This window comes from Solanum dulcamara, chromosome 4 (assembly GCF_947179165.1).
Source record: "Solanum dulcamara chromosome 4, daSolDulc1.2, whole genome shotgun sequence".
In the NCBI taxonomy this organism is placed as follows: Eukaryota; Viridiplantae; Streptophyta; class Magnoliopsida; order Solanales; family Solanaceae; genus Solanum; species Solanum dulcamara.
The window spans coordinates 74,330,060-74,357,519 of NC_077240.1; the positions used below are offsets into that span (position 1 = coordinate 74,330,060).

The 27,460-nt window shown below is 34.0% G+C and overlaps 1 protein-coding gene across 1 annotated transcript; it reads right to left on the reverse strand.

Moving 5' to 3' along the window:
• Positions 1 to 24,620: 24,620 nt before the first annotated feature.
• LOC129884368 (uncharacterized) lies at positions 24,621 to 26,504 on the reverse strand. The gene has a single exon (XM_055958678.1). The coding sequence runs from the start codon at positions 26,502 to 26,504 to the stop codon at positions 24,621 to 24,623; it is 1,884 nt and encodes a 627-aa protein (XP_055814653.1).
• Between the last annotated feature and the right edge of the window lie 956 nt (positions 26,505 to 27,460).

Consider the following 27,460-nt stretch of genomic DNA (forward strand, 5'->3'; position numbering starts at 1 on the left):
CGCCAGAATTTCAGACCCCAGGGTTCTCAATCCCAGGCTAGCATGGGTCGAGGTTCGCATGGGAAGCCACCATGCGTCAAGTGTGGTAAGCTCCACTTGGGGGAGTACAGAGCGGGAAGGGTTGGTTGTTATAAATGCAGCCAAATAGACCATTTTCAGAAAGAGTGTCCAGCATGGAGGAATAGAGCCCACTATTCTACCACCGCACCACCAGCTAGAGGTAATCAGAGGGGCACTACTTTAAGTATAAGCAGAGGTACAAACCGTCTATATGCCATGGGCTTGTCATTGGCATCTCCTAGATTGTGATAGAGGCTTCATAGACCAGAGTGTGGGAAGGTTGGACTATTATATTGAATAGCTTTTATTATACTTGTTTTTATGAGTTGATAGTGTTTGGCCTTCGGCCCTTATAATATAAATAGTGTGCTTGCGATTGAGTCCTCCACTGAGTGAATGTGATTTAATAAAAGTGTGACTGGACAAGGTGGTTCTCTTGAAGGCCAGAAATGGCTTTCGAGTGCCGGTCGCATCTAGGGTACCCTCCTAGGGCATGACAAACATGGTATCAGAGCACAGAGTTTAAGAGTCCGAGGGAGTCTATGGAGACGCATCTAGTAGAGTCTTGCTTATGGGTGTGTTGTGCACCACACTTATAATTAGGAGGCTATAAGACATTAAGAATTGTTTCACTTCTTTCATACTCTGAATTCGTGCGATAGAGTTAAACTCTATAAACTTTCTTTCTAATTCATGCATTTATACATTACAGATAATGCCTCCTAAACTTACTGCTAGCTAGAGGAATACTGATAACGCAGAGATGCCACAGTCAGAGGTACACCCATCGAGGGCTAGAGGCTGACCGGCGAGGTATGTGGAGGCACCTCAAATGCCTACTACTCCACCTGCACCAACTTCGGAAGCAGACTTTAGAGGAGCGATTGCCATGCTCACTCAATTAGTGGCTGCCCGAAATGGTACCCAGAGTTCGCTAACTCTTAGCTCTAGTTTCCAAGAGTCGTCTACTGCCACCAGAATTAGAGACTTTCTGAGAATGAATCCGCCAACATTTACGGGTTCTAAGGTTGATGAAGACCCCCAGAATTTTATTGATGAGATATGAAAAATCCTAAAAGCTATGCATGCTACGGAGATTGAGGGGGTTGAGTTGGTGTCTTACCAGCTCAAGGGTGTGGCAAACATCTGGTATAACCAATGGGAACATGATAAAGGTGAGGATGCCGAACCTGCTATGTGGGATGAATTTGAAGGAGCCTTTCTTGACCACTTCTTTTCCAAAGAATTGAGGGAAGCGAAAGTGGAAAAGTTTGTGAATCTGAAATAAGAAATTATGACTGTTAAGGAGTATAGTCTAAAATTCTTCCAGCTGTCCAGGTATGCTCCAGAGATGATCCTAGATATGAGGTCGAAGATGAGGAAATTTATCTCCGGCTTGGGAAGACATGTGAAGAAGGAGTGCAAGGCAGCATTGTTGATCTCTGACATGGATGTTTCCATATTGATGGTGTATGCTCAACAGGTGGAGGATGAGAAGAAGAAAGACAGAGAGGAGCATCTGAGCAAGAAGGCAAAATCAGCGGGGCATGAGAATGAACAGAGACAGAATAAGGGCAACTGGTCCTTCTTCCAGAAGAAGCCTTCCAACTATGCCTCATCTACCGCCAGTGCACCTATGCCGTAGAACAGGTATGATCGGCAGGGACAGAGTCGCCAAAATTTTAGACCCCAGGGTTCTCAATCCCAGGCTAGCATGGGTCGAGGTTTGCAAAGGAAGCCACCATGCATCAAGTGTGGTAAGCTCCACTTGGGAGAGTGCAGAGCAGGAAGGGCTGGTTGTTATAAATGTGGCCAAATAGACCATTTTCAGAAAGAGTGTCCAGCATGGGGGAACAGATCCCACTATTCTACCACCACACCACCAGTGTGGGAAGGTTGGACTATTATATTGAATAGCTTTTATTATACTTATTTTGATAAGTTGATAGCGTTTGGCCTTCGGCTCTTATAATATGAATAGTGTGCTTACGATTGAGTCCTCCACTGAGTGAATGTGATTGAATGAAAGTGTGACTGGACCAGGTGGTTCTCTTGAAGGCCAGAAATGGCTTTCGAGTGCCGGTCGCATCTAGGGTACCCTTCTGGGGCGTGACAAGTATGATCTATCTGATATTCGTGGTAAGATATTTTCTATTATTGGATCCCATGCATTTGAAATATACAACTCAAATGAATGAGTCAATGCAATAATGGGAATTACTCAAGATATAAAGAGGATGGAGTTCTTTTTAAGCATCAGTGAACTTGAACGTCATAGTATGATGTGGATGATTATTAATGATAAGCTTTAAATCTTTGATGAGAATTCTACCAATGTGGTTAACTCTGAAAGGTCCTTTTTGTCTAGTAGGATGGTTAGTTCCGACTTCGAGACTTTCATTTTGAGTTTGTGTCGTTAGGCGTTTTAACTTTGAAGTTTTGGATAAAATTTAACTTCGTCCAACATTCTTGGTAAATGTGCTCAGATGAGAATTTCGTCAATGCGGTTAACTCCAGAAGGTTCTTTTTATTCTAGTAGGATGGGTTGGTTTGAATTTTGAGGCTTTCATTTTGAGTTTGTGCCGTTAGGCATTTTAATTTTGAAGTTTTGGTCAAATTTTGACTTCAACCATCATTTTTGGTAAAAGTGCTCGGATGAGAATTCTACCAACGTGGTTAACTCCAGAAGGTCCTTTTTGGTCTAGTAGGATGGTTGTTTCGAATTTTGAGGCTTTCGCTTTGAGTTTGTGTCGTTAGCCATTTTAACTTTGAAGTTTTTGCCAAAGTTTGTCGCCTAATTAAATATCACTCCTTATTAAATATAAGTCTTTTCTAAAGATACAATCAGATTCATTATATATTTTTTTGTAGATCAAAAATTTCTTCATCTTCTCACACGCAAATCTTGAAGAACGTTCAATCCAAATTCTTTCTTTGAGGTTAGAAATTTTTGTGATCTTAAACTTTGCTTAGCTTATCTTCTTTTTTTCCTCTTGTTAATCTGGTGAGAGACAAATGAAATTCTATCTCTTCTCAATATGTTTTAGTTAAGGTGAAGTTTTAAGTACACCCAAATTTAATGTGAATTTTTTCTTTAAACAGGTAGCAAAATTTTGTGTGGGTTTTGATTTATTGGTAAAATTAAAATCTTTTCAATAAAAAGGGGATTCTTTTACTTGAGTTCCTTTAGCTTCAAATACTGCAAGAAATAAGCATGTATCTGAAGAATCAAGGTTAAATTAATTGATTGAAACTATAAGTAGCAATATCATCATTAAGCTTATTGTTGTAGTGATAAAAATAATCTTTTGAGTTTTAAACTGGCTGGATATCCTCTTATGATATCCCCTGCATCACATGTTAATTTTTTTGTGAGAAATACATGTGAAAATAAGTTAGTATATTTTTGAAGTGAATCATAAGTTGGTATAAATTGTGATTTTATTTGTATTTTTACAGATTAAAGTTGGCAGTCCCACAACAAAAAGGTCGAACATGTCTCAAAAAAGGCCAACCAGGGTGTGGACTCCAGAAGAGGAACTCACTCTTGTTGATGGATTAAAAAGTTGTGTGTCAATGGTTGGAAATAATATAATGGAACCTTTACACATGGATATTTAATGGAACTGGAACAACTCATGAATGCTTGTCATCCTAATTGCGGATTGCACTCTCAACCACATATTTATTCTAAAATAAGAGAGTGTAAAAAGCTTTATATGACCATATCATTGGTAAAGAGTCGAAGTGGTTTAGGATTTCGATATAGCGATGGATCTGTTACGCCTTAAAAATTTCTACGCTAAGATTTGAACCATTCTTCGTATGCGTATAGGCTTGAACTCAAAGACTTCAAATTGTATATATTATCTAGGATCAATTCTTAAGTATTTAAAGTGTATTAGATGTGGTTTAGGGTCATGATGGATCTCTAACACCGAGCCAAGTCCAAAGAATTTCTATCGATTAAGTTTTCGAATGAGTCTGTATAAGGGTCAACTTCAAACAACCATATCTCCTAGGATGTAATGAATTGGGTGGATCATAACCTATCAAATTAAAGGTCTTTGAGTCTTCTTTCCAATTCTACCAATATTGCATTTTTTGGAGCTCGGAAGAAAAGGTTATGTCCAGTTAACCAGAAGGGTGCACAACCAGTCCGCTTTGCACACTTGGCCAAATTTTACTTCAACTTAAAATTTCGGAAAAAAATGAACTATGAAGGGACAACTCCGCGGCGCGGACTTGTTCCACCTTAGTTTAAATTTCTGCCCGTTTTCAATTTTTGGGAGGGGTTTTTCGATCTTTTATCCACCTTTCCCCTCTACGTTTTTCGATCAGTTTCTAAGGAGTTTTCTCTTCAAAAACACCCAAGAACATTGAGATCAAGAAGTGAAGAAGAGAAGGAGGGCTAGAGTTCAAGTTCTTCAAGTAAGGCCATCAAATCCTTGATTTGTCCTTCAAGTCAGGTATGTAAGGCTAACACAATGTTGAATTGAGTTCGTCCACATGCCTCTTCATCTTTATTGATTCAAGTTGAGTTGAGTTGGTGTTTTCGAGTTTCTTGAATTAAATTCTTGAGTTATCTATTGTCTTTTGGGTTCCTTATACAAATTTAAAATACGCATTGATGTTGTTCATAGGTTGAGTATTTGATTTGGATGCATGTTCATGTATTCATTTATTTGAACCCTAATTGAATATTATATTTAATTTTTAGCATTGACTATACAAGAGTTTGAGTTTTCACATAAGTTGATTCTTTTCATTATTTTGAACATGGATATCTTGAGCATAAATGATGGTTTTGAGACAAAGTTTTAATGAGTTGTGATTGATTTCCAAAAATATATTTCTAAAAGAACTTGATGATGTGAGCATGAGTCGAGCCCGAGTTGAATTGAAAGAGTCTTTAAGATTTTAACCATTTTGATCTTAATTTTGCTATGCATTATTTTGAGTCAAAATTGCATGTTTTAAAGAAATTTAATAGAGTTGAGTATTTAATCTCAACGAGTGGATTGGATTAAGTTGATTTGAAAGAGCATAATGATTAAGATGAGATTGAGTTTCGATGGGAGTCCAGTGAGACTAGTCGAAAGTTTTGATTGAATGATTTTTTTAAGTTGCATGAGCATATTGAGTTTTGAGAGTAGTATCGAGCACCGAATTGAGAGAGAGTAAAACTCAATGACTACGTAGCCATCATAGGAGAGGATTGAACCGTTAAAGTCGGGTGTTTTCCTATTTCATTGTCCTAAAAGATAGGACTTGATTGATTGGTGGATCCAGATTGGTAGATTCGTCCTTTATCTTGGCAAGTATTGGACGGATGTGGCAACAACATCAGTTTATTGTACATCACCTACTTATAGGTGGTGGGATTGTTGTCGATTAAGAGAGACTCCCAGATTGTGCATGAAAATATATGACATGTTTGGAACAAGTTGCATATTCCTGAGTCCTTCTTAAAGTATTGTTATATTTTATACGTGCATATCATATTGAGTTGGGTGAGTTTCATTTTATCTTGAGTATCTTTGATGTATTGTTATTTCATTCTGCCATATTACATACTCGTGCATTCCACGTACTGATGTTCATTTGGTCCTGTATCATTTTATGATGCAGCACAGATATTAGAGATCATCAACAGGTGCTTCATTGAAGATCTATTTCTTTCCTGATAGTGGTGAGACCTCCTTGACTTAGGATGGATCATACTCATTCTTTTCATTTCTTATGAGTAGTTTGTATTGAGGTAACCATGAACCTGTCATTGGCACCATTTAGGTAGTAGAGATAGAGGCTTCATAGACTAAATAGTAATGGATTTATTTTGATGTCTTTAACTCTTGATTTTTTTAAACTATGTTTCCGATTTGAATATGGAGATTGATGATTGATTTAGCCCACTAAGATTTGTTTTTTTCTTAAACTAAGTCTTTCGCTTAATGAATGAATGTGATCAGGACAAGTGATTTTCTTGGGAGCCAGTAATGACTTTTGAGTGACGGACACGCCTAGGATACCCTCTCGGGATGTGACAGAATCTATCTTAGTTAATGTTCCAAAAGCTTGGAATGACTTGATAAAGGTGATTTATGATTTTTAAATTAATAGCAAACTAAAGCTAGTTACTTATATTTTCTCTTGGTGAATATGACCTTTGTCTTTGGAATATTATCAGTTACTTCATGTACTTGTTTATTTTTTCTTAGATTGATCCAAATGCCAAGTCAATGAACTTTAAGAAATGGCCATTATTTGCTGATTGGGAAGAGATATTTGGCAATGATAGAGTTACTGGACAGTTTGCCGAGGGGCCAGAAGATGTTATTGAAGAAATAGAAACAACTAAAGCTCAAGAAGTTGCTAATGACATATCTTTGGAATTTCTTATTATTGTTGTTGATGAAGATGATGCTCCAGCTGAAGGAGAAGATCAAATTGCTCAAGAGGAACCTAGTGTATCAACTGAAGCAACACAAAGTTCATGGAGTGTTTTTTAAGCATCAATGAACTTGATCGTTACACTATGGTATGAATGATTATTAATGATAACTTTAAACCTTTGAATTGTTTGTGGTGTAGCTAGTTTTAAGGTTTAACCATGGCCTAGTTCACTTTTATTTTGTCTATGCTCTATGTACCAGTTTAAATAATTTAACAATGAATTATGTAAGTTTCATTCATGTTAAATGAAGATGGGTGTAGTTTGATTCCTTGAGGCCACAATATTAGAATTTTAAGTTTGTCTCAATAGTGTGTTAGATTTGTTGTATTCTTCATCTTATGAAATCTATTTTGTCACTATTTTGTTGCTTGAACACTTGACTCTCAATTTTGTCTCAATGGTGTCTTTACAAGGATAAGACTTTCACAATAGGAATATTTTAGTAGGAATTTTTTTCTTTATTGTATAGGGGGTGGGGTTCCTGATATTTATTCTGCCTTAGTGCAAAGTTGTTCCCTTTTTAATATATATCTTACCTTTTCAAAATGTATATATATATATATATAAAGCATTCGACATAACCAGTGGTGTTCAGTCCTTTGGGGTTAAACTCTGGTGGATCCAAAATTTAATGTTGTTCCTTGTTGTTGTTGTTGTTTTGGAGGGGTAGAGTAATTTAAAGTTATTCCTTCTTGTTGTTGTTTCGCATAGGTAGAGTAATTTAAAGTTGTTCTTTGTTGTTGCTGCTATTTTAGAGGGGTTGAGGTAGGCCTAAGAAGTATTGGGGTGAGGTGATTAGGCATGATATTGTTGACACCCAATTTTGACCATCCACAACGCAAATTAGCTATCGAGTTTCTTTGAATTCGAATATTTTGAAACAATTAGCTTTTATAAAAAAAAAATTCATATTATTCTTAACTATTTTTATCTTTTTATAAATTTTAGTATAATATACATATTTCTATATAACTATATATTTGATTAATATTTATGTGGTTATTCAAAAATTACCTTAAAAGATTTTATTTTTACTAAATACAATGTTAGTTAGGTTAGTTTAATTATAGTTTGCATTTTTGAAAATTTTAGTTTTTTTCTAAAAAAAAAAAAAAAAAAAAAAAAACTCCCACATCGAAAATACATGGAAAATTTGGGGTTTTTGGAGCCTATATAAAGGCTCATATTTTCATTAAGAAGGAGAAGAAGGAGGAGGTTTTTTAACCACCCCAAAGTTAGAAATTTTCTTAACTTGGCTAGGATTTTGGACTTTTGTCCCCAGCCTAAAAGTTGTGAAAATTTTTAGCTTTCAATCTATATTTTCTTCACGGAAAATAGGAGATTGAAGTTGAAATTTAGGCTAAGAACCCACGAAGGTTCGAGTCTAAACTTTTTTTTAAAAAAAATCTTTTTTCTTTGTTTTGTATATTGGAGTTCCATCAAGCTATTGGGTGGTGGTGAAGTTGTCTTCCGCTCATCGTTTTCAATCTTGGCCCGAAAAGAGGTAAAATATTTTTTCAGTTTTATTTTATTTAATTATTTCATGTTTTATATTTAGTTGATTCATAGTCTTATTTTTTTAGTTAGTATGTATATAAGAATAATTAGATTAATGATATAAATTTGTTATAGTTAGCATGTGTTAGGATTAATTAGCTAGCATGTGTTAGAGTTAATTAGCTAGAATATGTTAGGATTATTTCATGAAAGCACTTAGTTTTGTTCATTATTTTTCCAAGTAGTTTGATATTATTATTATTACTATTATTATTATTATTATTGTTTGTTCTTATTGTTACTGTTGTTGTTGATTACTATTATTATTATTATTGTTTGTTCTTATTATTATTGTTGTTGTTATTATTATTGTTTGTTGTTGATTACTATTATTATTATTATTGCTGTTGTTGATTACTGTTATTATTATTATTATTATTATTATTATTATTATTATTATTATTATTATTATTATTATTATTATTATTATTGTTGTTGTTGTTGTTGTTCTTGTTCTTCTTATTGTTGTTGTTCTTCTTATTATTGTTGTTCTTATTATTATTATTATTGTTCTGATTATTGTTGTTGTTCTTGTTATTATTATTGCTGTTCTTATTATTATTATTGTTGTTCTTATTATTATTATTGTTCTTATTATTATTATTGTTGTTCTTATTATTATTATTGTTGTTCTTCTTCTTATTATTATTATTGTTGTTGTTGTTGTTGTTCTTCTTCTTATTATTATTATTATTATTATTATTATTATTATTGTTGTTGTTGTTATTGTTGTTGTTGTTATTGTTGTTGTTGTTATTGTTGTTATTATTATTGTTGCTCTTCTTCTTATTATTGTTGTTCATGTATTATTTATTGTATTTATATTGATTCGGGTTGCAATAATTTAGTTACTTATGTTAGTTATACTTTCTTAGATAATAATTTTAATTTATTTTAACCTAATTAGATTCCCCTAAAGATAAACCAATTCATGTTAATTTTACTCTTTAAATGATTTTCTACCTTTACTTAGTTATTTGATAAACTTTTACTTTTTTATATACATCTATATTATTTTCAATGTTTAAGTTTAATCTTTTTTTTTCTTTCTTCAAAAAAATAATTCTAAAGTCTTCATTTCATTTTAAATTAATATTTTCAAAAGTTAGTCAAATAATTTTCAAATCGTCGGATAACCGCGCGTTAGCGGCCACTTTGAATGCTTAACACCTTCTCAAAGTGGAAATAAGAACCTCGTACCTTTTTCTCTGAATTTTTAAGACTTAAATCTGTTAGGGTCTTTTAAATTAAGTTTTCTTAATTTCTTTAAAAAATTAAGTGGCGACTCCTCTTTTACTAAAATTGATTTTTTCTTATAAAGATGAAATTAATTTTGCACTTTGTCCATTTTTCGACATAACAGATATGATGCAACTTCAGCTTATCGAGAACATGATCAACCATCTAGAAACCTTGTGAAACTTTGTGATCCAAACTTTTGATTCAAGGATTTAATGTCAACAAATAGATTATTTTTAAGAAGTATATAATGTTTATTAATTTTTAACATAACAAACCAACACCCAAAGAAATTATTAAACCCTGCATAACTTAACCCTGCATAACTTAACCCTGCATAACTAAACCCTGCATAAATAAACCATGCATAACTAAAATCTGCATTACTAATACCTGCATAATTAAACTCTGCATTACTAATACCTGCATAACTAATACATGTATTACTAATACCTGCATAATTCTAACCAACAATCAAACGGCCTCTAATAGTTCGTCTTGGTGATAGTTCATGTAGAAAAAATGAATAAATCACAGTTCAGATAAAAAACTCACAAAAACAAATATGATACTTCAAATGTATTTTTGATCATTTTTCAAAAAAAAAAATGGAAACATCTGAAATCCTCTTGGGCAAAACTTATTTTATTTAATAGGATCCTATTTACATGAAAATAAAGAACACTATATTATTTGACAATTTACTCTATGTAGATCTGATTAACAACATTAATATTTCCAAAGCCCTCATAATAACATTCTAAGCCTTTAGCGATGCATCTTGAAAAGTGTGATCTATGACAAAAAGTCATAATTTTTTATTTTAAACAATACTTTTCTATATATTATTTAATTAACGTAATTATCTTTAATATGAAGTCATGTTTTTTTTTTCCATCCGGTGTTCGGAGCCCATGGAGCCCCGACTAAATTTAAATCGCGCACTGCAGGGCCTATTCGGGGATGGCACTCCAACAAGATTTTTTCTATTTTCAGGACTTAAATTTGAAACCTCTAATTAAGAGTGAAACAATCTCACTACTGGCCCGATGAAGTCATGCTTTTTCATGTGGTGTCTTAGAAGCCATGCTTCTAAAGCGTGATAAAAAAGGTACAAATTAACTCACACTTCTAGCACTTGATGATATGACAATGCTTTTCATGACTTCAAAAAAGTATATTAAAAAGTTGGTAAAAATAGAAAAGAAATATTTTCTTTTTAAAACGGCCTAATAAGACAACCAAACTTAAACAAAGAAAAAAATTATTATTTTTTAAAAAAAACTAATAAAGATATCATATCGTATAAAATGTAAAAGTAAAAAAAGAAAAAAAAACATGAAGTGTCCCTAGCTAGCAAAAGATGACACACCGTTCGTGCATGCATCCAAACTCTTAATTAATCAAGATTATTGTAGAATTGTTGACTTCATGTAATTATAATCTGGCTTTTCAAAATCAACACTGACATATTATATATAGAATTTATATTTTGGAGTCATGTGGTGTGGAATTAATGCACCCCCCTTAAGACTATTTTTTTAATCCCAAGGGTCGGTGATACAGGATATTGGAGTAAACTAATTTTTTGGCCCATCGAAAACCGAGCTGGGTCGAGTTGAACTTTACCCTTATTGGCCGGGCTGGTCCGAGCTTAACAGTGAAAAAATATTAAACAGTCCGGTCCATGACCCATTAAAGGTATAATATTCGGGCCCAATGGGTCAGAGAGAATTAGATCCGTTGGGCTTGAATTGTTTTTACAGCGTTTATGTATTCGAAAATTTGAGTCAATAATGAATGTAGTGTATCGTTATCTATTTAATTTAGAAGTACTTATAACAATTTATATACTGATAATATACTATCTATTATAGTGATATACTTAATTACATATTATAGATACTTACAATCTATATGTAATACACTCACAATATACTATTTATTAGTATATATATACTTATATTATAATATATATACTTACAATATATATCTAATATACTCACAATATACTATCTATTATAGTGATATACTCACAATATACCATCTATTATAATAGTATATTTATATTATATTTTATATACTTACAATGTATGTCTAATATACTCACAATAGGCTATCTATTATAATAATATATTATACCATCTATTATAATAATATACTTATAATGTTTATCTAATATACTCACAACATGCTATATATTATAGTGATATACTCACAATCTAATATCTATTATAATTATATACTTACATTATACTATATATACGTACTATGTATATGAAATATACTAACATTATACTATATATTATAGTGATATAATTAATTATATATTTATATATACTTACAAAATATACCAAATATACTCACAATATACTATTTATTATAGTGATATACTTAATTATATATATTTTTTATATATACTTACAATCTATATCTAATATACTCACAATATACTAGCTATTAGTATACATATATATATATATATATATATATATATATATATATATATATATATATATATATATACTTACAATGTATATCTAATATATTCACAATATACTATCTATTATAGTGACATACTCACAATATACCATCTATTATAATAATATATTTATATTATATTTTATATACTTACAATGTATGTCTAATATACTCACAATAGGCTATCTATTATAATAATATACTGACATTATACCATCTATTATAATAATATACTTATATTATATTATATATACTTATAATGTTTATCTAATATACTCACAATATGCTATATATTATAGTGATATACTCACAATCTAATATCTATTATAATTATATACTTACATTATACTATATATATGTACTATGTATATGAAATATACTAACATTATACTATATAAAATTAAATTGTAAAAGATGGACTTTATTTTTTTGAGTCAACAATTGAAAAAATTAGGCATGCAGTTGGTTTTATTCAGAGAAATAATAGAAAAGCTAGACTTAAAGAATTTAAAAGAAAAATGTGAGGAAAATAATCTTAGACCAAGATTAATGCCCAAAGAAATTGAGACTAGGTGAAATTCGACTTATGATTTTTTAAAGACTTGTAACATTTATAAAACCCTTATAACTACAACTTTTAATCAATATGCATATAAATTTTCTGAAGTTATGTTGGAAGAATCTGATTGGACTAAAATTAATGATGTTGTTATGTTTTTAGAAAAAATTTATTTGGCTACGCTTGAATTTTTTCGATGTTTATTATCCTACTATTTCTACTATTTTAGCTTATTTAGCCAAAATTTCTTTATTGCATATGGAATATAAAAAAAAAATTACAAAGAAGTTGTCGCTGAAATGATAGAAAAATTAAAAATATATTTTTTTCCTACTCCTCCTATTTATTTAATTGATGCTATGTTAAATCCGTATATAAAATTTAATAATATGTCTGAATGTGTCTGACTTATGTATACTTCTATAGAAATTGAAAAAGATGAAGATCCTACTATGTTTAAGACGATGAGTGCTACAAATGATCATATTCAAACATTATATCGATTTTCTTGATAATGATACACCTAGTCATACTGTTCCACTATCTCGTCCTTCTGACGAGCCATCTTCTTCTAAAAGACAGGCACGTGGTATGCCTGCCCATTATTTTTCTAATTTATCTATTTGGAATAGAATACAGCCTACATCACAACGGGGCATAAATCGAGACGAGATTAATTATTATTTGAGACAGGCTCTAGAGACCTATGATGAAAATAGTGTCACTACACTGGAATGGTGGAAGAACAATCAAAAACAATATCCAGTATTATCAACCATGGCTAAGGATATGCTAAATGTTTCAATGTCAACTGTTTATCAGAGAGCGCATTTAGTCAAGGAAGACACCAAATCGAAGACAATCGACACTCTTTGGGGAGCAATGCAATAAATGTTTTAGTTTGCCTCAGAGATTGGATTAGATTAGAACCTAGAAATAAAAGAAGAGCAAACAATACGGAAAAAGAAGAAGAACTTGAAGAAATAATGTCAATTGGAGATCCTTCAGCACAAGTTAGTCCAAATTACGAAGTAGTTGATTTTGAAAATTATGAGCTAATTCCTGTTAATGTTAATATAGATGAATTGGATAAAATGATTTGAAATATGTAAAAGTTACAATTTATTATAGACTACTAATTGTAAGTTTGTAACTTGTATATTTTGAATTTTATCAATATATTAATAAAGTCAAAGACTCATTGAGTCTTTGCATTTCTTAATTTTTTTTCCCTATAAATTTTGTATGATTCAATTAAATAATTTTTTTTACTTTACATAATCATATATTGAAAATTAAATTTGTAGTCACCATAAGATTTCAATATAATGTAAGTATATTATTATAATAGATGGTATATTGTGAGTATATTAGATATACATTATAAGTGTATATATATATATATTATAAGTGTATATATATATATATACAATATACTAGCTATTAGTATATCACTATAATAGATAGTATATTGTGAGTATATTTAGTATATTTTGTAAGTATATATAAATATATAGTTAAGTATATATAAAAATATAACTATTTCTTCTCATTTCCATTAACGATTACTATCTCATGCATTAGTGCTGACAAATCAATGAGTCGAATTCCATATAAGCCACGGAAGGTCCTTTTAGACCAAACTCAACATTTTGAAGTTAACAAAATCATTAGAATTGCATTCTGCGGCCTTTTTTAAAAATTTTGATCGAAGTCAACCGTTTAAATTTTAAAAGCTTTAAAACATAAAAACTCGCTCAGAATCCAAACGAACAACCATGTGACCGAATTGTCAGTCCCAACAAATCATAAATGATTTGGATGGCTACAACAATGCTCTAAAGGTCGAAAGGAAGGCAATATCAAAGAAATGACCGGAGGATAATTACAAAAGAAATTACTTATCCACTTAAAATTGAGAGAGTAGGAGTCTTTATCCTAATTTAATGTTAATAGGACTTTGAACGTCTTTATGTTATTAGATGAATCAATCATGTTTTATAAAAAAGCAAAAAAATTTAATTTTGAACTCAATTTTAACTCTTGTTCTCATAATTTATATTGATTAATTAAGTCACCGAGTCATCTTCTTTCTAATTCTAACCCACCCTTATTGCAAAAAGTTAAAGGTAAGTAAATAAATATTTTTCCAAAAACTCCACTTGCTACTAACTTCCATTTAATTACAATTCCATATTATAGTAAGTAAATAAATATTTTTCCAAAAACTCCACTTGCTACTAACTTCCATTTAATTACAATTCCATATTATAGTAAGTAAAGAAATCTTTTTCCAAAAACTCCACTTGCTTCTAACTTCCTTCCATTTAATTACAATTCCATATCATAGTAAGTAAATAATTTTTTTTTCCAAAAACTCCACTTGCTACTAACTTCCTCCTATTAGGAAGTGGATATTCCACTAACTTCCTTTTTCCTTTTTTTTCTGTCTCTTTCCCACTTTCTTTTCCCCTTATTTTCCTCGTATATGTTCCCTCAACTTGCTATATTCTCTTCCTGCATTGGCTATAAAAAGCCACTGCTATTATGCATATGAAGACACAGAAACGAAAACAAGAAAATCAATTCTACTCTCTCTAAATTCTCTTACTCTCCTTTTCTTTATTAATTGTCGAGTTAGTTAATTTATAACATGTTATCAGCACGAAGCTCTGTTATTTATTCAAGATAACAAAAGTGGTAAGAGTTTTATTTAAATTTATTTTTATAAAATGAAAAATATTTTAAAAATTAAATTTATTGCTCTTGATATCTCTGGAAAAGGCTACTCATCATGGGCACTTGATGCCAAAATTCATTTAGAATCAATGGGTCTGACAGACACCATTAAAGATGATAATATGACATCCAATCAAGACCGTGCTAAAGCCATGATATTTCTCCGTCACCATCTTGACGAGGGGCTAAAATTACAATATCTCACATTAAAACCCCCCCTTAAATTGTGGAAAAATTTAAAAGAAAGATATGACCACCTGAAGTTGGTCATGCTTCCACAAGCTCGTCATGATTGGCTAAATCTGAGATTAATGGATTTTAAAAATATAACTGAATATAATTCTGCTTTATTTAGAATTATAGCTCAGTTAAATTTATGTGGAGAAGAGATCACTGAGCATGATAAACTTGAAAAGATATACTCCACATTTCCACCCGCGAATATGCTCCTGCAGCAATATCGCAAAAAAGAATTTAAAAAATATTCTGAATTACTTTCCCACCTTCTTATTGCTGAAAGACATAATGAACTATTAATGAAAAATCATAATAGTCGGTCAGTTGGTTCTTTGCCACTCCCTAAAGTGAATAAGGCAAATTCTAACCAATGAGAAAGAGGCCATGGCCCCAGTCATGGTCGTGGTCAAAGAAGAAATTTTAATCATGATACTCAGTTGGCACCGAGAAATGATCAGCAATATAAAAGACAGGGTAAACAGCCAGAAGCTTTACCGAAGAATAATTCAGAAAGTGTATGTCATAGATGTGGAGGTGTGGGGCACTGGTCGCGGACTTGCCGGTCGTCAAAATATCTGGTTCATCTATATCAGGCATCATTAAAGAGGACAGAAAATAATCCAGAGACAAATTTTATCTCTGAAGATAATATTGAGCCCATGCATTTGGATGTAGCTGATTTTTTTAATTTTTCAGATGAAAATATGAATATTGATAGGACAAATAATATGTAAATATTTTTCTTTTTATCTGTATTAAATATGATGTTTGTATTTTCCTAGTCAATGTAAATAAATAAAATCTATGTAATGTACCATGAGTTAATACTTATTTTATTTCTTATTAAAGAAAATATGGAAATACCTCAAATTTTATTTGGATCAATGACTAATCACGAGGATATTTGTGTAATTGATAGTGGAACAACCCATGCTACATTTAAAGACGAGAAATATTTTTCTAACTTGCTAAGAAGAAAAACAAATGTTACTACAATTTCTGGTAATTCAAAAATGATAGAAGGCTCCGGAAGAGCTACTATAATTCTGTCTAAGGGGACAAAAATTGTTATAGAAGATGCACTATTTTCTTCTAAATCCCCAAGAAACTTGTTAAGTTTTAAAGATATCCGCAGAAATGGATATCATGTTGAGACACTAAATGAAATGAATATTGAATATCTTGGTATAACCAAGAGTGTCTCAGGCCAGAAATATATTTTGAAAAAATTACCAACTCTGTCATCTAGCCTATATTATGCAAAAATTAGTGCAATTGAAGCACATATAATCGTAAACCAGAAGTTTACTGATTCAAATACATTTGTGCTATGGCATGATCGAATAGGTCATCCTAGATCAATAATGATGAGATGAATTATTGAAAATTCAACTGGACATCCGTTAAAGAACCAGAAGATTCTTACAAATGATGAATTTTCATGTGCTGCTTGTTATCAAGGCAAATTAATTGCCAGACCATCGACCCTAAAGGTTGGCATCGAATCTCCTAGCTTTTTAGAGCGTATACATGGAGATATATATGGACATATTCATCCACATAGTGGATTGTTTAGATATTTTATGGTCCTAATAGATGCATCATCTAGATGGTCTCATGTGTGCCTGTTATCATCTCGCAACCTGGCATTTACGAAGTTGTTAGCATAAATAATAAGATTAAGAGCGCAATTCCCAGATTATCGAATTAAGGCTATTCGTCTTAATAATGCTGGAGAATTTACATCCCAAGTATTTAATGATTATTGCTTATCAATTGGGATAAAAATTGAATATCCTATTGCTCATGTTCATACTCAAAATGGCCTTGCAGAGTCATCTATAAAGCGCCTACAATTGATAGCAAGACCTCTACTAATGAAAACAAAATTGTCAATTACTGTTTGGGATCATGCTATCTTACATGCAGCAGCACTTTTACGTCTCAGACCGACACATTATAATAAATACTCTCCGTCGCAATTAGTATTTGGTCATGAACCAAATATAGCCCATTTAAAAAATTTTGATTAAGCGGTATACGTGCCTGTAGCACCATCACAATGTACAAAAATGGGCCCTCAACGAAGGTTGGCATATATGTTGGGTTTGACTCACCCTCCATAATTCGATACCTTGAACCGTTGACTAGAGACTTATTCACTGCTCGATTTGTAGATTGTCGGTTTGATGAAACAATTTTCCTACCATTAAGGAAAGAGAAAAAGGAACCCAAAAAAGAAAAAGAAATTACGTGGAAAGTTTCATCACTATCACATTTTGATCCACGTACCCGCACATGTGAACAGGAGGTCCAGAAGATCATCCACTTACAGAAAATAGCAAATCAAATGCCAGATGCATTTACTGATTTGAAACAGATAACTAAGTCACATATCCCTGCAGTGAATGTACCTATCCAGATTGATGTCCCAAAAGGACCATCTACAAGTATCATAGCTTCTGAATTCCAAACACTCCAGAAGCGTGGTAGACCATTGGGTTCAAAGGATAAAAATTCTAGAAAGAGAAGCGTAAGAAATAATAAAGATGATACTATAATAGAACCTCCTGAAGAAGGTCAAGATTTGAGTAATCCTGATATTCCTGAAGAAATCAGTGAACCCGAGACTCAAGTGAATGAAGAACTTTCAATAAATTCTTTCGGTGATGAGATAAATTTAGATCGATCTAAAATCATGGTTGATAATGTTTTTGCATATAATATTGCACTTAACCTCATGCAAGATAGTGAAAGTCTTGAGCCTAAATCTGTCGAAAAATGTCGACGTAGATATGATTGGCCAAAATGGCAAAAAGCAATTCAATCAGAATTAGACTCACTTGCTAAACTTGAGGTTTTTGGACTTGTAGTCCAAACCCGTGAAGGTGTAAAACCAGTTGGCTATAAATGGGTTTTTGTTAGAAAATGAAATAAGAGAAATAAAATTGTAAGATATAAGGCACACCTTGTTGCACAAGGATTCTCTCAAAGACCGGGAGTCAACTATGAAGAAACATATTCACCTGTTATGGATGGAATAACATTTCGATATCTCATCAGTTTAGCTGTACATAAATATCTTGAAATACACCTAATGGATGTAGTTACAATTTACCTTTATGGTTCACTTGATAATGAAATTTACATGAAAATCCCAAAAGGATTAAAATTGCCTGAAGCATGTAATAAATCTTGGGAGATGTACTCAATAAAACTGCAAAGATCATTATATGGTCTGAAACAATCAGGGCGCATGTGGTATAATCGCCTAGGTGAGTACTTAATAAATAAAGGCTATATTAATGATGTTATTTGTCTATGTGTTTTTATTAAGAAAATGGAATCAGAGTTTTTCATACTCGCTGTTTATGTTGATGACATAAATCTCATTGGAACCCCTGAAGAGGTCCAAAAGGCAATTGAATATCTAAAGAAAGAATTTGAAATGAAAGACCTTGAAAAGACAAAACTTTGTCTAGGTCTGCAAATTGAACATTTAGCAGACGAGGTTTTTGTTCATCAATCTGCCTACACTGAGAAAATCTTAAAAAGATTTTACATGGATAAAGCACATCCATTAAGTACTCCAATGGTTGTTTGATCACTTGAAGTGGAAAAAGATCAATTTCGACCTCCAGGAGAGGATGAAGAGATTCTTGGTCCTGAAGTACCATATCTCAGTGCTATTGGTGCACTTATGTATCTTGCTAACGTAACTAGGCCTGATATAACCTTTACTGTTAATTTGCTAGCAAGGTATAGTTCTTCCCCAACGCAAAGACACTAGAACGGTATCAAGCATGTTTTGCGATACCTGAAGGGTACTATTGATATGAGTTTGTTTTATACTAACAAAGGTTGCACAGACCTTATTGGTTATGCAGATGCAGGTTATTTATCAGACCCACATAAAGCTCGATCTCAGATAGGCTATCTGTTTACACACGGAGGGACTGCTATATCATGGCGATCTACAAAGCAGTCCATTGTTGCTACTTCTTCAAATCATGCTGAAATAATAGCAATTCATGAAGCAAGTAGAGAATGTGTGTGGTTGAGATCGATGATCCAGTTCATTAAAGAAAGATGCGGTTTGGAAAATAATGTTAAAGTACCCACAATTATATTTGAAGACAATGTCGCGTGCATAACTCAATTGAAAGGTGGCTTCATAAAAGGAAACAGAACGAAACATATTTCACCAAAATTATTCTTCACACATGATCTTCACAAGAATGGTAATATTGATGTACAACAAATTCGTTTAAGTGATAATCTTGCAGATTTATTCACAAAGGCATTACCAACATCAACTTTTGAGAAACTAAGATATAAGGTTGGAATGCGTCGTCTCCAAAATATCAAATGAAGTTTTCATCAGGGAGAGTAAAAATACGCGTTGCACTCTTTTTCTCTTAACAATGGTTTTGTCCTACTGGGTTTTCCTGGCAAGGTTTTTAATGAGGCAACAATCAAGGCGTATTACCAGATGTGTGTACTCTTTTCCTTCATTAGGATTGTTTCCACTGGTTTTTTTAGTAAGATTTTAACGAGGCACACAACATATATGATGTTCAGAATAACTATGTAAATTATTTCTTGTAATTGTTTTTTGAGGCACATTATACGTGGACATCCAGGGGGGAGTATTAGGAAGTGGATATTCCACTAACTTTCTTTTTCCTTTCTTTCTGTCCCTTTCCCACTTTCTTTTCCCCTTATTTTCCTCATATATGTCCCCTCAACTTGCTATATTCTCTTCCTGCAGTGGCTATAAAAAGCCACTATTATTATGCATATGAAGACATAGAAACGAAAATAAGAAAATCAATTCTACTCTCTCTAAATTCTCTTACTCTCCTTTTCTTTATTAATTGTCGAGTTAGTTAATTTATAACACCTTCCATTTATAATTACAATTCCATATTATAGTAATCTCCACAATATTTTTTAAAAACTCCTATAAATACAACTATTTCCTCTTAATTTTCTTCACCCAAATTACTCAACAATATATGCTTTTTATTTATATGTTTCTTATTTTGTTTGATTCCACTAACTTTGCTCGCTTGCTTTCAATTTTAATTCACGATTCAAGCTTTATCAAAGTCTCTATTCTATTGGCGGATCTCATCATTGAATCTTTTAAAAGTTATCGGTGATATCACATAAGAAATAAGATTTTGAAGCACGTCTGAGTTTAATGAGTGATTTCACTGATAGCTTTAATATGATTTCAACGATGAGATCTGTTGGCAGAACAAGAACTCTGTTGAAGTTCTTCGTGTAGTTCTCAATAATAATGCTAGATTGTTGCCACATATGTCCATATATTTTCAAAGGTTATAATATATCTTTTTTATTTACTTTTTCCCTATGAATTTTAAAGAAGTGTATCAGCAAAAGTATCTTTATATTTATCTAAATTATTTATTTTTCATTTAAAACTATGAATAGCTGACTTCTATATTTACTGTACTAATTAGTATTTATCTCAAATGTTTTTGTGGGATGATTTACGAAATTTTTAGGTCACCATTCTATTATACAAATCTAGTTTTCTTGTGATTGTTTTTTTAATTAATAGGTACAAGAAGTAGGATTCGACTATTATAAAAGTTCTTGAATGAATCTACTTCATTTGATTTGATCTGATTCAAAGATGACCGATACATGATTGGTGGATGTTACGACTCTGATCCGCTGTGACTGTCACCCACACTAACCCTCTGGTGGAAGAACCATTTTAGCAGCCCAACAATCACCAAACGCAGTAGATAAACAAGATAAGGATGCAGAAGCAGTCTTAATTAAAGATATAAGCATGAGTTCCCATAAACTCAGGAAAGTGTAGTCACCAAACTTAAACATGTGGAAAAAAATCCTAGGAACTGAAAGTCAATCAAACCAAAACCTTACAGAACTAACAAGTCTAGAAAGGAAGTACAATTCCCACAAGAAAGTCATTAAAGAAATAACCAGTGTTTGAATATTTAAGTCCCGAAAGAAGGACTAGAAAAATTAGCTCACCCTTGAACTCGAACAACTTTTCAATCTTCCAAATGAGGTCTCTCCACAGCCGGCTGAATATGCCCTGTACTCAAAAAAGACAGAGCAAGTATAGTAGTAGTACACAAAATCAACGGTGTACTGGTAGGATCACACGGCTAGCTAGTAAGCAAGTCATGGACAAGTAAACCCGACATAGTAAGCACATATATATAGAATAACTTAACCATTTTTATCTCAATTATGACTCAATAAGATCACAGTTCATCAATCTCAATGTCATATAATTAAACATAAGGGTCCTCTCATTGGACCTGCAAATACTTAATTTATGTTGGAACGTGATACCTGATCCAAGGTTTATGTGAAACGTGACACCCGATCTAATTTATGTGTTGGAACATGAAATCCGATCCTGTAACACCCCTCAAAATTTTCCCCTAGAATTCAAACCCTTCTTGTATACGGGTAGGGTCGAACTCGAGTATTGAGGAGCGTATACATGAGTTGAGATGAGCCTTTGAGAATTTGAGCAGTATTAGAGGTGAGGTGGGGTCATGAAGGACCCCTAGGATCAAATTAAATCCAAAAGATTCGTCGTGGCTAAGTTTAGGATGAGTTCGTATAAGGGTCGACTTGTAACGACCCTATCTTTTGAAGGACGTCAATCTGGGTGGCCCACGACCTATCAAATTAAAGGTCGTTGAGTCTTCTTTCCAACGCCACCAAGAACGTAAATTTTGGAGTTCGGAATCAAAAGATATGACGATCCTAAGATGAACTAGCACGGCAGGAATTTCATTCTTGGCCTGGGTTGCAACTGCTGGGGAAATGGCCTTGGCGCTGTAAGGGCGCGATGCGCCACTATCGCGCCAGAAACATGCCTCAGTAGTTTGTTCCTTGGCGCGACGCGCCACTAAAAGTTGTGTAGGATTTTTCAGGCCAAATTTCCAGAACCTAGAAAATTTGGCCTTGGCGCTGTAAGGGCGCGACGCGTCACTATCGCGCCAGAAACATGCCTCAGTAGTTTGGTCTCTGGCGCGGCGCGCCACTATGAGGCATTCAGGTTTTAGGCGTATTCAGCCTGGCGCTGCAATGGCGCGACGCGCCACTATCACACCAAGTGCGTTTTTAGCCTATTTTTAGAACTTTGAGGAGGGATAATTTGGGAACTTACCCAAGTTATATATGTATTACCCTTGGTCATTTTGGGATCAAAAATTTCCAGCTCTCTCTCTCTCTAAAAGCCCTAGAAGTTCCTCTCTCTCTCTCTCTTCTTCATCTTCTTCTTCTTCTCCATTCTCAACAAAGATTTGTCCCAAGAGCTTCAAGATTTGAGTCCCCCATTGAAGACCCAACATCAAGGTTCTCTCCAAGTCTTCACTAAGGTATGTAAGGCTATCTAAAACATGGGTTGAATCCACCCATGTACCCTATTCTTGCTTTGAGGTTAGATGTCCATAGAAATGGAGTTTCTTGGTATGGTTTATGCTTGTATGAACTTTGTCCCCTATGTATTTGATTCTATATGTGTTGATGTTGTTGAGCCAAGAAGTTCCTAAATTGAGCCTTTATGTGAGTATGAGTCGATGAAGATGAGTTGTTAAATATGTTTTATTGATCTTCTTAATTATGTGGATTATGATGAAGGATGTTATTTTCTTTAAAATATTGCTTATCTTAAATTGTTGACTCAAAGCCTTGGAGTTGTGATGAGTTTCAAAGATTGAGTAAATGGATAGAAGAAATGATTGGTTGTGCTTATATGTTGCTATAAATGTGCATTCAAATTTCTTTTGAAAGATATGACTGAGCTTGACCGGATAGTATGATTGGAAAAGATTTGATCATGATAGAGTTGATGAGTTGACAAGGTTGTAATGAGACTTGTCGATATGATTTGATTGAGTTGATTGGATGGAGTTTTATGAGCATTGAGTCTTGGGAGGAGTATCGAGCACCGAATTGGGCAAGAGTAAAGTCCATACTCGAACCCAATAACTACGTCGCCAAACGTAGGGAGGATTGAACCGTTAAAGTCGGATGCTTCCCCGAGATGTTTGTCCTGACATTATAGGACTTGGTTGGATTGGATCCATGATTGGTTGATTCGTTCATACCCTGGCAAGGTATGAACAGATGCGGCAACAACGTCGGTTTGTTGTACTTTCACTGGCTCATAAGTGATGGTTGTCGGGTAAGAGAAACTCTCAAATAGGTCTTGATAGTACTCTGAGTCAGATTGAGTTGAATTGTATGTGATTGGTCCCGTCTAAATCATATTCTTGTTTAGACTTAGGACATTTGATTGAGTTATTATTCCTCTTGAGTTGAGCTTCCGAGTTGATTAATTCTTTCATGATGTTCGTTGTATTCGGCCATTTTACATACTCGTACATTCCATGTACTGATGCCATTTGGCCTGCATCGTTTCATAATGCAGAGACAGGTACTAGAGATCATCAACCGGCGCTCCGTTGAAGATCTACCTATACCCTCATCTAGTTGGTGAGTCCTCCTAGTTTCCGGAGGATGTTGAGCCTCCATGCACAGTTTTGTTGACATTTCCTTTACTTTGATTGTTGGTAGCCATGGACTTGTCATTGGCACCTCTTAGACTTTGATAGTGGCTTCATAGAGAACTCACGGGAGATATGACCGAACCGTTGTGGCGCCTACGTATCCCGTTGAGACAGGAATCAGGTCAAACGTAGTTCCCCTTTTCTCGGGAGATAACTAAGGAATAAGGATTTTTAATAAGAAAAGTGACCGAAGCCGACATAGGCCGCCTACGTATCTCATTCTTGAGAATTCAGGTCAGACGTAGTTCATTCAACCAAAGGGATTTTAAAAATAGATGAAGCATGGAAGCGATTACAAGAAAATGATGCAATTACAGGGAAAGGTACAAAAGGACCAATTTGCCCTTTTTTTTTAAAACAAATACGAGGAGAATTAAAGAGTAACGAGGAAAAGTGATATAAAGCATGGGTATCCAGACTACCACCGGCTTTTCATAAAATTCGTCTTTATCTACCAAGATGAGTGAGGAATCGAGAGCGGATTGTAGGTCCAATTAGGCACTTGCTCTTTCGGATTATCATCTCGTATGCTTGCCGTCTTGATTATCACATCATCACTGACTCCTTCTCCTAGACCAACATTATTGACAAACTCTCATATTGAAAATGACTGACACACGCGAGGAAAAGGCTTTTCAAGATTATCAGATTTAGTTTGGACTATTGGCATTCCAATCTTTCTCAATCATGTTAATATTTATCCCTCATGATTCGGCAAGGGGTTATTATTAACATTGGGAGCAGCGGTTTGAAGAGTGACGACCTCCCGATCAATCAGATCCTGAATCTTATGCTTCAAATTAACACAAGTTTCAGTATCATGCCCTATACTGTTGGAATGATACGCACATGTTTGGTCGGCTCTGAAGAATCTAGAGCCTGTATCAGTCGATTTAGGTGCAATGGGATGAATAATACATGCATCTCTTAGTCTTTCAAACAGCTTAGTTCGACTTTCCACTAGAGGAGTAAAAATCCTAGCAGGCCTATTTTCAAAATTGGATTGGGTAAGGTTACAGTTATTTTGCGGGGGTGGGGATACATGATGATAACTAGGACGATTTTGGTGTAAAGATGCGGGAGTTCGGAAATTTGGGCATTGTGGAGTTTGGTAGCCACGAGGAGCATTTTGATAGCGCGGAGGCAGGTAATTAAGAGGCGGAGTTTGATAACTCGGCTGAACGTAAAACATTGGGTAGGAATTTTGTGGAGATGGGGGATAAATTCTGGTGGGTGAGGTTTTTCTGGAGCTAAAATTGGATGATCTTTGTAACCTTTTGCCAGGCGCATGAGAAATAAAGGACACATCTTCTCTTTTCTTTTTGAACAAATCTGAAGGCCCAGTTTGGATGGCCACATGGGTAATCCTTCCGGTCTTAAGACCGTCTTCGATGGTCTCACCAATTTTGACCACCTCAGCAAATTTCGCTCCTACAAGCAACAACATCCTGTCATAGTACTCAGGCTCTTGATTGCGTACAAAGACTTCAATAATCTCTTTCTCAGTCATGGGAGGTCTCACTCTGGCAGCCTCTTTCCTCCAACGATAGGCGTACTCTCGGTAACTTTCAGCAGACTTTTGTTTGATTTTCTCCAAAGAATAACGATCGGGAACGATCTCCACATTGTACGCAAACCTCTCGATAAAATCTTTGGCCAGAGCGTTCCAATTGGACCATTGTTTTATTTCTTGGGCGCTGAACCATTCCAAAGCCTCCCCGCTTAAACTTCGGCTAAAGAGCCGCATTAGCAAAGCCTCGTTCTTCCTAACTCCTACTAGTTGATCACAATACGCCCTCAGATGAGCCAAAGGATTCCCGATTCCTCCGAAAGTATCAAATTTTGGCACTTTGAACCCCTCGGGAAGGTCTAAATTCGGGTGGATACACAAATCTTCGTAATTTAATCCTGCAACATCCGGAGTGTAATGAAACTCCTTCATGGCTTTCATGATCTCCTCTTTCATGTTCCATTTGGTTGTCTCTTCCTTCACCCTCCACTCTCTTTCTTGTTCCTCATAGTGATCAAGTTCGGAACCATTGGCATAGGGTTCATTTGGGATTGCGATTTGGAAAGGTGTTTTTTGAGGAGCTTGGTAATTTTGGGGACATGTCTGCCGGTTAGTATGTTGGTTTTGATCATGGGAAAAGGTTTGTGGATTGTTAACATTTTGGCTTTGTGGGGGGGGACAAGCTTGAGGGTGGGTATTTTGTGGGGGAGGGAAGGTTGGAGGGCCGGTACTTTGAGGATGAGGTGGCACTTGGTAGGAAGCGATGGCATGATGGGGATTTGAGGCAGTGAGGTCAACAATGAAGGTATTTTGAGCGGGGTTCAAGAGTGGGTTTTGAACATGTTCCGTATTTGAATTTGGAGAAGGGAAATGGAATGGAGGCCTTCCCTCGCCTTGAACCGGGGTGTTGGCGGCAATAGCCAGATTTGACAACTCTCGATTTTTTCGTATCTCAACTCTCATTTCGGCGATTTGTTGCACCAATTGTGCAATCAGCTCATTTTGTTCAGCGATGACAGGGTCTGTCACAATAATATCCGTCAAACTTGCGTTGTCATTATTGCCAGTCATTTTCCTTTTCCGTTCTAACAGATTTTGATCGGGGAAGGAATCTTTAGAAGCTTTTGATCTCGTGAAATAAGGGTGCTCGGCCAGTTTATCAACACAGATCAATTCTAAATACCTGCACAGAAAATAACTCAAAAGGCAAACATATCAGTCTGCATTCATAAGAGATAATGCAAAATATCATACCGAAAAAAGATAAACACATAAGAGTTGCTTTGTTTGAAGACAAGATAACCCACGAGTATTGAAAAATGACAAAATAGACAGAAATTTGCCTATTGATTTTAGGATTTAGTGTATCAAGATATGACTTGCTTTGAATCAAGATCTTCTTACTTTTGTCACGATTTGTATCTATACATCTACTGATGTGATATCGGTATTTCTTTGTAAAAAATGAAGGGAAAAAATAAGCTTTTAGGCCCTATGTAGTTTGACTAGCTCCAACAAATCAACCATTTTTGCGAGGAGAGAGTAAGGTTTAGGACATGAACGTGATTTGATTTTGTGGTGAAACCAAAGACTTTGTAGTGAGTTGACATTTGTGCTTTGGGGGATTTTAGAAAAGAGTGGGTTAGAGTGCCTTCAAGTAAGCAACACATTCATTCAAGCAAACAACAGATAAACAATTATTGTGTGTCCTAAACAGATATGTGACCCTTTTGTGCCAAGGGTAGGCCTATCGATTTGAAGGATGTATAACACTATTTGAAATATTTCATTGCCCCAAAACTTAAGTTTATACAAATGTTATGAATAAATTAAATGGGGTACATAATGGGGAAAAAGGGATACAAATAATCAGTCCAACGCAGAGGTACAATCCTAACTAAGCCTTCGTGAAATAAATTTCGTTCTTGACTTCTTGACATCAACCTCTTTGGATAGAATAACAATTTTGTGAAGATCTTTTCTTTTCTTTTTTTTTTTTTTTTTTTTAGCTAATAAAACAAATTTCC